Source organism: Grus americana, chromosome 1, assembly GCF_028858705.1.
Source record: "Grus americana isolate bGruAme1 chromosome 1, bGruAme1.mat, whole genome shotgun sequence".
NCBI lineage: Eukaryota > Metazoa > Chordata > Aves > Gruiformes > Gruidae > Grus > Grus americana.
The window spans coordinates 89,230,563-89,247,926 of NC_072852.1; the positions used below are offsets into that span (position 1 = coordinate 89,230,563).

General features: G+C 44.3%; 1 protein-coding gene across 3 annotated transcripts in view; it reads right to left on the reverse strand.

The window, feature by feature from the left end:
• Nucleotides 1-232: 232 nt before the first annotated feature.
• GTF2E1 (general transcription factor IIE subunit 1) overlaps nucleotides 233-17,364 on the reverse strand; it is a 54,933-nt gene continuing 37,801 nt past the window's right edge. For all 3 annotated transcript variants that reach the window (XM_054813655.1, XM_054813654.1, XM_054813656.1), the window contains 3 exons: nucleotides 10,271-10,472; nucleotides 5,258-5,505; nucleotides 233-1,990 (listed from right to left, as the gene is read on the reverse strand). In XM_054813655.1, the coding sequence (XP_054669630.1) occupies nucleotides 1,560-1,990; nucleotides 5,258-5,505; nucleotides 10,271-10,472 (881 nt within the window). In that variant the 3' untranslated portion in view covers nucleotides 233-1,559. The remainder of the gene's footprint in view (nucleotides 1,991-5,257; nucleotides 5,506-10,270; nucleotides 10,473-17,364) is intronic.

The following is a 17,364-nucleotide window of genomic DNA, read 5'->3' on the forward strand; positions in this document are numbered from 1 at the left end:
CTCTCACAGCACCAGTGCAGTGAAACATCCTTCATGGAAGTGCAGGAGATTCCAGGAGGCATTCAAGGAAGCTCAGGTGAGGAGAAACAATGTGCAGTGGGATTTCAAATAGTCCTTCCCTCAAAGCAGAGCCTCAAATGTTGGGTTTTTTTCTTGAATTGAGTAAATCAAAATGATAAACAAAGAACATTCCCAACTAGGCACATGACAAACTGGAAGATGACAAAGGGGAGAAGTTTCTGTTTGTTTATTCTTTAAAATTACTTAAAAGCAAATTTAAAACACTATTTAAAAAAAGAGGGAAGTCAAAATATCAAGAAGCTGAAAATAAAACCACAAAGGAGGCATTACAAGGTTAGCAGAACACAGAAGCATAGTTAGCATAAAACAGATTTACAGTCTCAGTGAACAGCAAATTCGTGCTGCCCATGTAAATGGAACAGCATGTAACACTGCCCCTACCCTCTGGAACACAAAATTCTTTTACCGTTTTGTTTTATTGCAGTACTGGATAGGAAAACACAACAATTTTAAACCCCAACATTTTCAATTGAAAGAGAAAAACATGAAAAATATGACATTTCTCTGTAGGCACTGATAAATGTTTTTCTATGGTAAAAGAGTGTGCCAAAGCAGAATTCAAAATTGCATAATTCCTCTTAAAACGATACAACCCTGGTGTGACTGCAAATAAAAACTAGCTATGCTATTTCTCTGGCACTGCCTGGCTGCAGCCCTGCCCACTGCGAACCGTCTGCAACACTGGAGTTTGGACGGGGCTAGGCAGAAGCAACAGGCAGCAATACTGGAAAATGAATATATCTCCTGATAAGTCAGAGCACTCTGACAGCTCACATCCATGGAGGGCTTTCATTACACGGACAGAGTAACTGTGTGCTTGCCAAGGCTTTCACTCTGCATGTTTCAAGTTACACCTGACCTTGAGGTGCTGAGACCTAGTAAGGAGCGAACGGGAGCAAGAAAACGTTGCTGCCTACAGGCCTGCTTAGAAATAGCCACTACGGTGGCCAGTGGCTGCTGGCAGGAGGTCAGCCACGAGCCCTGCCCAAGCTTGCCATCATCAGCAGACAAGTGCTCCCCCTCTCCTCTCCCCTCACTGAGCACAGGCAACTGCAACGTTACTTATACCCTCCTCTGCAGAGCACTCTGATCAGGCTGCGGAGCCCTTACATCCTCTGAGGGCAGGGACGTGGACTTCACTAGGATCTACAACAAAAATCAAAGCAATCGTGAGAGAGTGGGGGGGAGCAGCCACTGGGGCCTCGGAGAAGGTTAAAGCAGTGCCTGTGCAGGGCACCCTGAAGCAGATTTTCACTTTGCAAGCATCCTCACTTCTGAGACTTGTCCTCCCCTACCTGTTTTGGCACAGGCAGCCTTCCTGCTCCCCCGCTCTGGTGAGCAAGATGCCTGAGATTAGCTGTCCCGAGCCCCAGCGTCCCTGCGCACAGGGGAGGAAAAATGCACTTCAGTCTTCTGTTTTACGAGGGGGTCCCTGGCTTAAAAAGTCACTTTTTAAAAAATGCCATGGCAGGAGGCAGTTAATCAAACATGTCCTCAAACATGCGTCGCCCCATGGCTATGTAAACCTCTTTTTCCTCTGGCGTCATCTGGGCCACCAGCTCAGGGCGCTGGCTCACTTGGCTGTACGAGTGTGGACGCCCAGCCACTGTAACAGTGGGGTCTTCTGCCACCACCTCAAACTCTTCATCCTCCTCCTCATCTTCCAGCCCATATGTTGTGGTGGTCGTGGCGGGGGGGCGGGGAGGGGATTCCTCGTCCGACTCACTTGTCTCGCTCTCGGAGTCACTAGCGTTGGCGCCAGAGAGAGGAGCGGCACCTCCGACGGTGACTGTTGAAGCAGAAGGTGTCTTCTTCTCATGGATAAGCAGGGCACGCATCACCTCCTCATTATCATCCAGAGCTGCCCGGCCCTCCTCACGCTCCTGGAAGGCATCCAGATCCCGGCCCCCTGCAAAGAAACACAAGGGAATGATTGTTTCCTCGCAGAGATCAGGGTGATGGTTCTGAAGGCTTTCTGGACCTGTATTAATTACTGCCACTGAGCACACTTGGCCAAGTGAAATCCTTTCTCTATGCCAGCTCCTCCTCTCCCTTACAAGACAGAGATAGTTATGTTTTTTCTCGTAACAGCAGAGCAAATATTGACATCTCCTAGGAGCTGGGAGGCCTGGAGTCACTGTGGCTCCCAGCTGGGAGCCTTGGCCAGGAGCACATCGCAAGAGAAAACAACAAACACGTGATGGGCAGGCACCTGGAAAAGACCTCCCCCAGGGAGATGTCCAGCTCAGGTGCCCCTCAGCTGGGCTGATGTTCTTTCCTTACTGTGGAGCAGAAAGCAGTCCTCGGGACCTAAATCTGGGCTACCAGATACCCAGACTGTGCACCTAATGATGACACTTGTAAAAGATACAGCAAGTATCTCAGTGCTGTTTCACAAGTGAACGACGACAGACTGTTTCCTTTTTGTCCATTTGTTTCCAGGTTGTGTGACCACAGCCTGGAGGACTCGCGGTGACGACAGAGACCATGGGGTGTTGCCAGCACAGACCATAAATACAGACCCAAAACCAGGCCCTGCCGAGCTCCCCGTCTATAAGGACAAGCAGATGAATCCAGGCAGACAGGGAGTATACGGAAACCATGTGTTATAAAACAACATTCAAAGTAGCCGTGTCAGTTAAGCTCAAAGGTGCACCTATCAGGCAGGAAGGGGAAAAGCTCATTACAGGAACATGGTGGTGGTATTGAGTGAGATCTATCTCACGAAGCAGATGCAGCTTACAGCCTGCAGCCAAGCTGCACAGCACAGCGTGGAAGGCTGCATTAAGACAGCTCCAAGCTGAAATGCAGCCCAGCCAGTCTCTCTGGCTCCCTACCTGGACCTCTTATTTGAAGGGGACTGCAGTTTCCCAGCTGACAGACACACAGCCTGCGCTCCTCTTTCAGTCAGCTTGGCTGTACAATAGCTGGGAGAGTTTGACAGGGCTTGGGTAGGCAGGGTGTCTGCAGTTCACGGATTCAAAAGGCAGAATTCTGTTTAAAAAGTGGCATTCTGCAGAAAACATCTCCTAATCCTACATTTGATGAGAGGACTGTGAGTCCACCCAGCACCAATAAACCTACAGGCAGTATGGGAAAAAAAAAAAAAGAAAGAAACTAGAATAAAAAATGAAATACAGAGAACCTTATGTAAAAACAAGGCCTAAAAGTAGGACAGACTCCTCACGGGGAACTTTCTCTCTTGCACCTAAAGACGCTCCCTATGAACAATTGCCGGAGCTGAGGTGACGGCATTCTGCCTTCATACATTAATGCCACTTGCCTGCTTCTCCAAGACCTGGACCCTCATGATTTCAGCACCACATCTAGGCAGTTGGTGCCCAAGCCTGTCCCCCAGGGACAAAAGTGCACTGGTTACTTTTTTCAACTTGAGATGAAAAAAATGCTGAGAAACAGGTGAACTAAGGAATTAAGTTCTGCATTTAGCACCAAAAGCCAGGGGAGTTTGTGGTCACTCCTTTGCTGTGGTAAAATAAAGGCCAAAAGACCCACCTCTAACTTCACTGGACTCATGTTTTTATTGTATATGAAGCTGCAGTTATGGGTGATGGCTGCAACTACTATTATTAATGGCCTGGGAAAATTCTTGAAATAAAGGAAGAATGAAGGCGTTGTGTTGGCAGCCTTGCACTCAGCTTGTTGCTTGTGACTGTAGAGCATAAGAGGCTATTGGAGAGAATCTCTGTGAGATCATATCATAGCTCATCACACTGAGAGCTGTGAAGCAACCACAGCCTGGGGTAGCTCCCCAAAGTCTGACTTTGTGGCTCAGGGGCTGTCTCTTGCTTGCGAGAACTGTTCCTGTCAGATCCAAGCTGTGAACCTTTTCTGTCAACAGTCCCAAGTTTCCTTCCTCCCTGTTTATGTCATCCAAGAGCTACAGAAATGTGCTGCAGCAGCAATTTCAGGCTATTTCCACAAGTGCCCTCTTCCATCTCCAGGAGAGGTGGAGGTTAAGTTGGGATGCCATCGTGCTGTTAGGAGATAGACTCCCCGTCCATGTCCTTCAGTGGCATCTGAGAAACATTTATGTTGTGTACAACAAAAGTCATCTCAAGGAGACAATTTAAAACTACAGGTGAATTGAATGTAGAAAGACAGGGTGAGAACTCACCATGGCCAGTGAGTAACAACAACATCTGCTACAGACTGCAGGAGGAGGTTGTTTCAATCACCTCACTTTGTTTAATCTGTTTGGAAAAAGTTCTGGGATCCGTATGCTTGAGAGGCGTTACATGCAAACAAGATCATTAGATATCTTCTGGCCCTTATTTCACATCCATTTTCTTCACTTCTGCTATACTTACATACTCCACTCCTCTCCTGAGCATTGCACTGGTTCCAGGATCTCATGCTTACACATCTTGTGTTTGCCCTTTTGCCATTTTCTCTTCCTGGGGCATCAACAGTTTCATTCTATAATCCTCAGGTGACTTGGAAGATTGCATCTATTGATTCACTCTTGTAAAAATCATAGAAGGTCTCTATTTCCTATTTTTAGTGTGTAAGCTTAAATAGCACACTTACCAAAGCAGAGTGTTTCTACTAGTGTTTACAAGATCTTGACTATTGTCTATGGACACCCTGACCCCAACATGAATGAAAATAAAAGCAAAGATAATGAGAAACAAACAGAAAGCAATGAAGACTCACCTGCCATGGTGACAGACCTTCCTAATGTACTTCCAGAAGTTTTATTTCCTCATATAAAACACAGTTTGAAAAACAATTGGCAAGAAGGCAGCTGGGAGCACAAAACCACTACCCGTAGATTTGGCAGGCTTCGGAGCGCCTGAATGTTAATAAATGTTACTTTTCAGCAGTGACCTAATAAGATAAGTCTAGATAAGACTCAAAGATCTTCACTCAAAAGCAATAAACTCTCAAGGTGGAAGATGTAACAGATAATTAATTAGCATTTTAGAAGCACAAACAATTTTGTGGGTAACTCAGCTTTACTGGCCTGGATTTCAACCCTCGGTCCAGGGTTTTTTACATCTACCTACACACAGCTGCTTTGCACAGCAGAGGGGAGCAGACAAAATCTGGAGTGTAGGGAGCAGCAGCTGTACACACACAGGGGAACATATTTTTGAAAGCACTCTAAGAGCATCGCATAAGCAGAGCAGTACTTCTGCTCTGTGAATTTTCTTACCATCTTTGATTTCATCAGGGTCATAAGCCCCCTGCACCGTGCTCTCCCGTAGCCAAATTGGTCTCTCTCTGGCCGGTTTTCCTTCACTTGCAGACCGGTTAAGATCATCCTGGTCCTCCATGCTGATGACAACATTCTGGGTATATAAGTCCTCATATGACGGTCCTTTAGTAGTCCATGCTTCCCGATGGTGTCCACCTGCAAGGCCAGCTGCTGTCCCTGAACCAGTACCAGCGGCACGCTCCTTGCTATGTAAAAATCAAAGAGATAAAAGCAGAGCTCTCAGAACAAGCCCTTCCTCGTCCAGCATTGCAACACTTAAACTATGATTAGTTATCTCCCATGATCTGCACTGAGAACTTGCATTCTGACTTCTAACACATGGTGCCAGCAATTTCTACACCAGCTTGCTGGCTTGGGGAACTTAGGGGTCTCTAATGGGTCTACATGAGGCCGTGGCAACTTCCACCACAGACACTGAAAAGAAGAGACAGCACTAAAGCTGCTGATGCACTCATGTAAAAACAAACATAAAATCCTAGAGTACCCTGAAATAAAAGTCACAGCAGCAAAACATAGTTGAACAGTAATCTGGTATTTGGAAAAGCCTCTTTTTGGCCTTTTCACAGCAACCCTACAGTGCATTAAAACAGTCAGCTGATAGGCCCAGAGACCCAGCATGCTCAGATCTGTGAACCCCTATCAATCACAGGACTTGTGAAGGAATTAACTCACCATGAAAAACACAGTTCAAACCTTTGCTTGAATTGTGAGTGACAATGCCCATGTAAGTCACATCTCCTGTGTCACACAGGAGATCTGTACTATCAACAGACACAGCCCTGGGAGGACTGCAGAGTCCAGGCAGAAGAGAAGAAAAGATGAGAGGGACCTTCAAACCAGACGACTAGGGCTGGACAAAGGGCTTTGCGTGGTGATGGTGTGTGGGAAGAGGCAAGACGGAACTGTTTTCATTGTGGAAAAACTAGAGAAAGAAAGGCGATGACTGATGCAAAGGGTACGGCAGTCAAAGCCTAGCCCTACTTGTTTTTTCCAAGAGGAGCTGCAGCCAGCATATTTTCCTCCAGGCTCCTTTCTAGCTCAGGAGACTGATGGAGAAAAGAAACATTCTTGCTTGGATCTGATGGAAAGAGGACATCAGGTGGAGTATTTTCTGCATAGTGATGGCAATAAGCCTAAAATACTCTCTCTGGCCTGTGCTGCTACATATGCATTGATCAGAGAAAGCAGCTGACTGGAAACTCACTGCTGTCTGGGTGGGGAAAGCCAAACGTGACCGTTCCTCTACTTCAAAACCATATTTCACCTTCTCAGAGAAACAGATCCACTGCAGACTGCACCCACCCTCAGCCATATAATTTCAGTCATCTGACTGCCCGTGGTACCTAAGGCTTTTCACAGGTAACAGACCTGCCTGGACTCCTCCTCTTGTCCAGAGCAAATCCATCAAGGTACTCACAGTGTCCCTGCTCTGCTGCCAGCTGAGTTGACAGAAGCTGTCAGTGAGCACGGTTCAGTCACTGCTATCTACCCAACGACCGTTCTCCTGACCGAGAAGCTTAAAATGAGGTTGCAGTTGGAGAAGATCTGAGTAATATGCAATTTTTTAATTCAGCAAGGACTTAACCACTGCTTGATGAGCTAATTCTACTGGATTTTTAGGGGTAAACAGTGAGGGGAAAATATGCAGGTTGGTGATCATCTCTCTTCCCCAGATAAAAAATATCGGTGTGTTCAGCTGCAGTTTGGATTGAGGGCTACTGACAGCCTCCCAGTAGTGAGTTTCCTGGGGTCTGTTAGCAAAATACTTCACAGCATCTGTGTTAGCATGCGTCCACACACTAACCGGTTCTCTCCTGCAGCCAGCCCCACTAGGAGAGCTTCACAGCAGCCTTGAATTTTGGGGCAGAAGACTCATGCACATATATTGCTTATGTAACCTCAGGAGCCACACAGAGACCTTCTTCCCAACGCGTTACTTCAAGTGTTGGTACCTTTCCGCTCTCCAAGACAGGCATGTGTTCTGTGAAAAGCACCACTCTGCTTCCCACACAATAGAAATCTCTAACTAGCGTTTCCCTGACGATTTTATGTAATCCGCTTTCCTCACAAGATACACAATGCAGCTCTCCCCCAAGCTCTCCCTCCCCACGACTGCAGCGTGACAGCTAAATACTCAGTAGTGCCAGGAACCACCTAATAATACTTTTTGCACAGAGGTCCCTGTAAGTGTGCCTGAAATGGACTTCTTTTCCTACACGGTATCATTTAGCAGCAAAACACTTATTCCATGACGTCAGGAACATTTCAAAAATGAAAGTAACAATTCTAAGAGACACCTACGGTACTAATTACTTTAAGTCATCTACTGCAACGTCCCACACTGAGGTGGAACCATCTAGACACCTTCTGTCTACTTTCAGACCCCAGTGAGCTTTGCAAACATGTCTCCATTTACTTCCTTGTTTGTGGAACTGCATCTTCAGCAACGCTGTTGGTAGGAGTCAGCAGCCCCTCAAGACTACGTGACCAGGGGAATACAGCTTACTGCTGGAAGAGATCTTACTGTTCAGCAACCCCGTTCCAAAGTATGGGATTAAAGACCATGGATCAGGCACCAGCAAAAGGCCAGATGTGCCTTACAGGCAGCACAGAGCAGATGAAGGGAGCGCACTCTTAAATCTTTATAGATCTGAGATCTGCTTTTTCCCCACCTAGGTCTAGACTTTGCATGGCCATCCTGCAACCAGGAACTGTGGCAGCTCAGTGGCCCAGATGTGGCTGCGTTTGTTGTGTTACCCATCAGTTGCTTTACCCTGGTGGAAATCCCTTAATGAGTGGTGAGCTGCCTTTAAAGGCGACATAAATTATCCTTGACATAGCTGAGGTATGACCCACAGAAACCACACTGTGCAATAGGGAAACAACTTGAAATTTTCATCTCAGTCCTACCCAGACTATTAAGAAAAGGTCTTGCATAATGGGGATAACTCTTTTTGTGCTGTGTTTGAAATAAAGCACTTTTTCACTTAGCTGCTCTTAAGAGCTTCAACTTCACAACAGACAACTCATAGTCCTTGATAGCATGACCACAAAAAATTAATTCTGTGAAGATTTCTGTTATATAAAATCATGCAATTTTGACATAAGAAAATGGAGAGGATATTAAAATCCATCTGTTTTAGAAAACCACAGAAAAGGGCTTAGGTAAAGCAGGTTTATTTCGAAAGCTGTGGGGCTAATTCATGCTCTGCCAAGATTAAGAAAATTAACAGCCTCCTAGAAAGATATAAATGAAGATCTGCCCAGTTTCCTGTGGCAGGTGAATGACAGTTACGCAATGTCAATGTGGTTGCTTAGAGCTGTAACTCTCCTCAAAACACATGAAGTTGCCTGCATCGGTGGCAAAGAGACAACACAGGCACTTAGTGACCTTTTCTGTTTGTTTCAGAATCACCAAATGTCAGTTTTGTCAATGATTTCAGACACTCAAGACTCCATAAAATGGAGGAAATAAATAACCAAGGGTTTGGCACTTTCAAAAAAAAAAAATCTCACAGCAGCGCTTTCATGCAATTAACTGCTTTGAATTAATAAGAGTTAATAAATAATTAAATCATTATATGTACTGAAGCAAGTTGTGTTCAAGTAAGCATTTAAAAAGTCGCTTATTTATTTTGTCATTCCTTGCACAAAGTAATTAATCATTTACAATGTTTTTTAAGTATTTAAGAGTCAAGTAAGTGGGTGCTGCTATTTAATCATGGGACTGCACCAGGCTTCTGCTGTGATAACTTCCTGTGCACAGAAGGGGAAGACTGAGAAATTATTCTCTTTTTGGTGGGGTTATCCAAGTTCTACTACTCAAACTACAGAAAAGGGTTTTTAGAGCAAAGGCTAGTGATTCAGCTTGGCCATAAGGGCTTCAAAGACCCTCCATATCACCAAAGGCATGTTGAGTGACCTTGGAAAAATCTCTTCCCCTCTCTATATTGCTTCTGGTTTTCTGTCAGAATGATGAAGAAAATTAGCTATCTTCTTGGCTAGAAAAAGACTATGAATAGACAAAGAATTTTTTATTATACTAATCAGAAACTGTCTAGCATGAATATGAGAGAAACATTCTTTCTCAAGGTTAGCCTGAGAGAAAAAAAAAGAGTATCCTGCTTACTCTCCCATTAACTAAAGCCAAGCACCCCAAGGCACTGTGGGAATGCTTCCCCTCATGGTATGTGTTTTCCCCCACTCCATGTGTTTAATTCATTTTTTTTAAACACAGGGAAGTGCATCACATTTCACCACAGCTGACAAAACTGACAGCTCCCCACATCCTTCTGCATTATTTAAACATCATCTGTTTTTGTACAGCTAGGAATGTTCTGAAAGAAAGTGTCATTTCCCATGGGTAGGAACATTTTAAAGAGTTTTTGACTATAACATGGTCTCCTCCCAGAAAGAAGAGGTGTGTAACAAGTAGGAGAAAATCAGAAGAAAAAAATACCCTTATTACAAGTAATGTGTTCAAACTAGAACGCAAGGTGTAGAATGCAGATAGCTTAGTTTCAAAAGCTGTGTAGAAAAGGAATAGAAGAAAGATAAGGGTTTGAGAGAAAGAAGACAGTGTAGATGGCACCTTCAGAGCTTTGCCAAATGGCTGCAGTTTGCATTTCTTAAAGACTTGGTATACATACCAGCTGCAGCACAGCAAGTAGCAGGCAATTCGAGTACCCCACCCCACAGAAAACTACATGTAGGAGGCTGACCAGAAGAACAGTCATGTGCCTTGTTTAGAAAAAAACCGGGTATGGCCCTTTGTGTTCTTATAAACTCCACATTCCTTGGGGAATCTGTCAGTTGCTTGCACAGTTGGTGCTGCACAGCTAAGTCCCTCCGTGCAGCCAGAGGCTGCAGAAGTTTTGGGAAAGCCTTAGAGAGCAGACAAATGCACTACAAGGAAGCGGCGCAGCGAGAGAACACCAGGCACGTTCCCACCTCTGCTTCAGGGCAGGAATCTCTGTGGGTTCTGGCTCGAGGATTTCATAGGCCAAGTTAACGTCTTCCGTCTCACGAAGCAGTGCATAGATGGGCTCAATCTGCTCATTAAATCTTGCCACGAGTGTCCTTGCATCCTTTTTGGGCATCGCCGACTCATCTTCTTCCACTTCAGTCTCGCAGAAAGTACAGCGGAAAGTTCCTAAAATGAAAAAAAGTTGCTAAGCATTGGAAGAAAAGCAACAGGCCCAACTCTTTATACAGCCTTTTAAATAGCAGTGCTTTGCTGTTTTCTTAGCTTGATGCTTTTTCTCCCTGACAATCCCTTCCCACACACAGCATACCTGGTTATTATTTAAGCAGACAACAAAGCAAGCGTTTTGATGCCATCCGGTGATAGCCAGTAGGGTACAGTTTCTCGCTCTGAAAAGCCCAGATGGGCTGCAGTACCAAGACATCGCCTAATCTTACTCCCTCTTTCTTGCTGCACATTTCAAATGTCAGCTACGACTCAGCTGTGATAAAAAGCTTCACAATGTACTCTCAGGAGTTCAAATATTGTCTCTTTCAGGTGCTTGCACAGGTATCTCCCAGGCCACATGAACAGGCTAATTTCACAATGAAGCAGGGTTTAGTTTTACACTGCATCGACCACTCTGCAGTAACTGCTAGTATAACCATTCTCATGGCAACTCATGCAAAAAAGATGGCTGCTCCTTCTGTTTCAGGGCCACAACATGCAAAATAGTCATTACTGCAGAGCAGCAAATGCAAACATTTATTGCACCTAACCCCCATATTAACTTCTTTAAAATTAAGAATGGCAAGATAAGAATTGTATGAATGGCAGCTAAGAATAAGCTTGTTTTACAGACCTCATCAGGATCTATAAAAACAGGTCAAACATAAAGGCGACTGAAATGGCTGCATGGCAATGCATTTACAAAAAACCTACTGAACTCCTGCACAGCAGGCTTTTCAGTGTCATTGCTCCATCTGCGAGCAGGGCCCTTAGGCCAGCACATGCACAGTAGGACCTTACCATATGGTCCACTATGAGGGGAGCAGCACAGAGTAACAACTCATCCTTGCGAGTGCTGGACTGAGAACGTACCTCTGCCTCCTCAGAATGCTTACATCCAGAGTGATGCTCAGGAGCTTCTCGATTTCTATTGTCCCTGTGCAATTTTTTTAATTTAGCCGTTCTGTGACAACTATACACACCTAGCATCATCTCTCAATACCCCAGTGAAGAAAGGAAAAGATCTTTTTACTAACAGGGAGCCTGAGGATAGGTCATATCAAGGAAATGATAAGCTTATGTCTACAAATCAGTATTAGAATCAGTATTGAAGTCTACTATATCACCGATGCTATGTACAAACGCAGTCAAAAGAATGGGGTTTGCCCAGGGCACACGGGCATGATGTAATGAGACAGGCTGGCAAGCCAGGGCTTCTGGTGTCTTGTTTTACTGCTTACACAGATTTGCTAGTCTTGTCACTTCATTTTTCAGCATACCTCTTTCTCTGCCTGTAAGACAGCGATAAAAACAGACCTAACTTTTTCACTGGTGGCTGTGAGGGCTAGACAATGCTTGCACGCTCCTTGGAAAACACACAAAAGCACTGTTTATGACAGGTAGATCTGTTGCCTCTCATCACATTCTGTAGAGATGCAGTTTTCTACCTCAGTACCATCTAAAGTAGCTTTTGCTCATCGTTAGTCATAAATTAATGTGTTGTATGTGGCCTGTAATATGTACGCATTTCCTGCAATAAACGCTCTCTTTAGAAAGTCTGTCTTATCTACACGTAAAAGCTAGAGCACCCAACAACAGCAGTATGCAAAGTAAAGGATAAGTGGATAAAATGTTCTTCTCTCCCATCCAAGCATGAAACACTCTGCTTATTTTTTCAGGCTGCAAAAATTGCCCCTACTGATTCAAAAACTGTATATTATATAAGCTGTCAGCCTAGCAAAAATTGAAGCCAAAGTTTGGTCTCCTTATTGCACATCTGAGGCTATCGGTGTGACAAACTGGCAAACAAGTTGAATCAATTTAAAATAATTAGCACATCTCAGTTCCCAGAATGGACAAAGTGAACAACCACAGATTAATGAGGAAAACTCTCCTCTTTTTACACCCCCCTCCAAAAGTCCTGTTACCTGTTCCTGAGACAGCTCAGACTTTTCACACTTCCATCTGTGAACCCCGCGAGTATTTGCAAAAGATTAAGATTGTAGGGAGAATGGTTCCAATTCAGAGTACCAAAAAATCAGAAAGTAAATACAGCTCTAATGAAACGGAACTCCTAAAGCTATCATGGATTTGCTGCAACTTCCACCCCTCAGGGTTCTTAATAAGAAAAAAAAAAGTTAATAGATGAATTATGTAAAGAATCTGGGAATGAGTGAAATGACAAGCTTCCTCCATTAATATGCTGATTTTTTTCGAAGTGATGCAGCATTTCATAAGAGGCATATGTGATTAGAGAACTGGGAAGTTGCTTTGCCCTGGCAGATGGCATTTATATGCTGCAAACCTCTTTCAATAGGCTTTAAGAGGTCACAAAATGTCACCAGAGCTTTTATGACATGGCACATCACATCAGCAGTGACACATGTTCCTTAAAGATATGAATTGCATGCGACAAACATGAAGTGGAAGCCATCCAAAGGCTGAGAATGCCAGTGTTCCCACTCTGACAATGTATTTCTTCCTTCAGCCCTTACACAACTGATAGTTTTCCATTCAAATATGCTGCATAAACCACGACAAGTAGACATCCTGGAGCAGACAGACATTAGACTTTCCTGCATCTTGGAAATGCTAATGGAGAGTGCATACATCCTCTCCTTTCCACACATGCTCAGCCACTCAACAGACCTCTCTGGCTGCACGTTAAAAACCAGCCATCTGAAAGAGATCTCATCTGCTCCCAGACTCTCCAGGGCAGATACACTGGTAATCTGGCTCCCCAAGGCATACTGAGATTAAAGCAGCTCAAGCTCTGAAGTATAGGGACAGAATATTTAAGCTAATTCCTAATGACTTGATTTCACTCGAGAGAAGGAAAAGGTCAACCACCCACGCACACTGCACGCATGATGTCCAACAGCGCATGCTGCATCTGCTATCCTTAACACATTTAACTGGCCACAGCCTCCTGAGTGTGAGCCCAGGTCCTGCTCACTCCCTCTCAAAGGATTCAAGCCTCATCTCCAGCCCAACAAGGTGTTTTCCTTCCACTCTGTCCTTTGGGATACTGCCCCAGACTCTCACTACTCTGATACTCACAAACTGTTTTATTTTCAACCTAAATTTATTCCCATTCATTTCAAATTTATTTACTGTTGTGCCAAAAACTGTACCTCAGCTCAGCTAGCTTCCATCTTGCTGTTAATCCTTCAGGTATACTTACAAACTGCTGTCTTACCCACCCCTCCACCTTCATTTTGCAAGGCTCAATAAGCCATACATTTTTGTTTGCCTTTTAAAACTGGGCACCCATTCCTCCGACCATGCTCTTCAGCCTCACTGGGCACTTTCTTCCATTTGCTCTCATCTTTCTGCTATAAGCTGAAAGTATATACAAGTGTCCAGACAAGTTCTCCCATAAGCCCAACGGCATTAGTGCTTCTCTGATAGCCATTGAGACCTTTTAAGATCACAGTATGACAGATCATGAAAGTGCTGCCTCAATTATCACAAGATGCTCCCAGATCTTTCTTCCTCCTTCCTTTGTAGTTTCCAGTTGATGAACTCCACACTTATAGAGACATTTGCAGTAGATGCTAGGTGCATGACACTGTACTTTATACTATAATTTTCCAGCTCCCTTTTATTTCTTCAGCCTTCATCCTCATCCAATTCTTTATTCTTGACTGCGTCACAAAACATTAAGCTAATTTATTTTCAAAATCTCCCACGACCTTCTTTTAGAAGTAGCATTATTACCATTACATGGCGAGTGAGCAAAGGCACAGATGGCACAATTTCAGAAGTATCTGCTGATTTGAGCAGTAGTTGATTTGAAATGCCTAAGAAATGCTTTTCTGAAACTTCTGTTACAGAAAAGAGCGTGCAGTATTTTTACCAATCTTCTTCCAGGCTCTAGAATCTGGCATCTCAAACGAGTTAGGCACAACAGCTAATGATGGCCTTTGAAAAGTTTAGCTCAAAATGACTAGTCCAACACCACACAGAAACTCAGCTGGACTGCAGGATCAGATCAAGTTCTTGTGGCTACTACAGTCACTTTCCTCAAACAGTTCCCTGACTCTCACTCACACTGCACGTTTTTCCTTCTTCTGCAGCAAGCCAGACAGAATGCATTATATGCACATAGCTTCTCTCTCTCACTGAGCAAAGCACATGTTTTGGGGGGAAAAAAAATTATGTCGCAGAGAAAAAGTTACAGGATGCATAAGCAACTTTTATTTCAGCACTCCATAACCCTGAGCGCTTCATTTTGATGTTAAGAAGAGAGTATTAAGACCCTGAGGAAAGGACAGGAGTTTCCTAGGTTCCTACCAACAGGAAGCCGGACAAATGCCTCCTGCCGTGTGATGTGCCGACAGCCATATGGTTAATCTGCAGACCTGGAGCCCTCAGTTCCGCACGGGCCTCCGACATTTGACTCAACAAAGAGAAGATGAGAACCTGCTAGTGCTGCAGGGGGAGCAGGATGCCTTCCCAGCTTGCTTCCTGGCAACAAAGGGAGGATGGGAAGGGAAACCTTGGGTCCTGCTCTAGCTTCTTGGAAGAGATGTGCTTTGTGGACACCTGCTATCCTACTTGCCAGCCCCAAGCCTGAGGTTTCCTACCCAGCTCTTCCCATCTGCTCCCATACCAGTTCCTGGCTTTTCCCCACTCTGATGCTCCTGGTCTCCTTGCTAGCAAGTCTTGGTCTATCTAGTCCTGCTTTCTCAGCCTCGGCTTCTCTCACTTCTCAGACTTCGCTGTCCATCCTTCTTTTCCTGGGCTGCTTTTTCCAATCTCAGCCTCTCCCCCCTCCTGTGCCTCTCTGCCCCACGCTCTTTGATCAGCTAATTCTGCTTCTTAATTGGAGCCCTGGTCATTGGATTAATTTCCTGTTTTAAGCCAGAGAGATAGATGATCTCTTCTCAGCACAAGCTGTCATTCCGAACAATATAACACACGCAAAGAAATATACCTTTCTCTGGTCTCCTCTTCCTTTTTTTCATTAGCCCATTCTTCAATATGGCCAAACTGTTTTTTGATTAAATTTGCCTAAGCAATTTAAACTGTCAGATGCATAGAATGGGAAAAACTCAGCATAAAGTAAGTATTTGACAAAGTTTTGAACCAAACAATATCCACGGAGCAATTCCTATGCCTGCCCTCCACAAACGATCCAAGCTCATGTAAGGGAAATACTTAGCAACCTAAGTAATAGGCAGTGCTGTCAGTACAAATTATAATTAACTTCCTTTCATTTCTCATTGATTTGCAAGATTTAGAGGACTGCTTACGACAGCACCTAAAGGCATTTCTCTCCTGAATCATTAAAGACACAAAGAGGAGGCCGAGTAGCTACCACAGACCTGGATCATTAGTTACCATAACATAGGATATAAGGATACTCACCTACTAGAAGTAGCAACCTGAGGGGTTAAATTGAAGCAAAGAGAGTTTTAATGACCTTAACGGACTGAGCTAGTAACAGAGCTAATTGTTAAAATAGTTGATTGTTAACTGGATTAACGATAATGCAGATTAGACTGTAGAAGCTGTTGATCTTTAGTGACTCCCAGACTTAAACAGGCTTCTCAGCCTTTATTAAATATTCCTCAGCACCTCAACGATAAAGCAGCCCAGTGTGTCTGAGTGGGAGAGGCGCTCCTGCCCCATGGAAAGATGAGTCTCCTCTCGATTTTATCGAGTAGCCTTCCTTGGCCTCACCTCTCTCTTCTCCCCGTACTGGAGACCTATAGTCCCAAGTACATTTGCATTCACACTTGACTTCCAAAACCCCAGTTGTTTTAGGCAAAAAATAGAGAAATGCACCAATAAAATCAGTCTTCTGAAGGCCACAGCAATACCATTCTCTCTTGCAAGTAATTCAGTGTTTCTACACATGCATTAAAAAAGCCAATTACGGAGCACAGTGTGTTACATAAAACGTAATGCCACATCTCATCTTTCTGAGACAGGTTTCATGGTCCACTGGATCTCAAGCTCTTGAGGACACTCCACAGCCCAGGGCTGACTGCAGTACTCTATCTTGAAACGTGACACAGAAAGTGTATGTTTTTATATTCATCCTGTTTGGGATACTCCAGAGCAGACACTGTTGTCAGAGCTTCTTATGGTACAAGAACAAAGACTGGACCATGCGTAGGAAATGTCAGCATTTTGGGAAGATTTGCTAATCCCACTTCTGGAATAAAGCATGCAGGTTTGCCATTGAAACCCAAAATGCATCAGGCTTCATCCCAACAGTCTGAAAAGGCTGGCTTTAAAATTTCTAATGACAGAGAAGATATAATGCAACTGAGATGAATAACAATGGACGGAGACGGGGAGAGAGCAAAGTCAGAACATGCAGGTGATATCTGAAAGCAGAGAACTGAAAAGTACGTGGGACGGTGCTGCCCGGAGGAGATGGTCAGTGCAGTTTGAAGCCAAGTATGCAGCAGCCTGCAATGGCACTGCAACCAAATCGTGACACTCGCCTGAGCAGACGTGAATGTAGACTGCTAAATACAGCATCCTGCCCCACAAACTGACAGCTCTTTTTGTAACAGGCTAAGAAAGTACAGCGTCTTCTCTATCCCTCTCTGCCTTTCCATAAGAGGTACTACCAGGCACACACAATTAGGATTATGGGCAGGAAGGACAGCAACAACCAATACTAAAGGCTGTCTGACGCATCCTATTATCAGATCCTAGACTGAAATTTGCTAAAACATCTATTATATCACAATTCTGCCTCCTATGAGTGAGAAAGCGTGTGGAGTGCATGTTTATAAAATGTCAAGCACAGCAATTCAGCTAGAAACGGGGCTAGGGACAAATAATGTAACTAATACTGTTATCTGAAGAGAGATTTTAATCTTTTTATGAA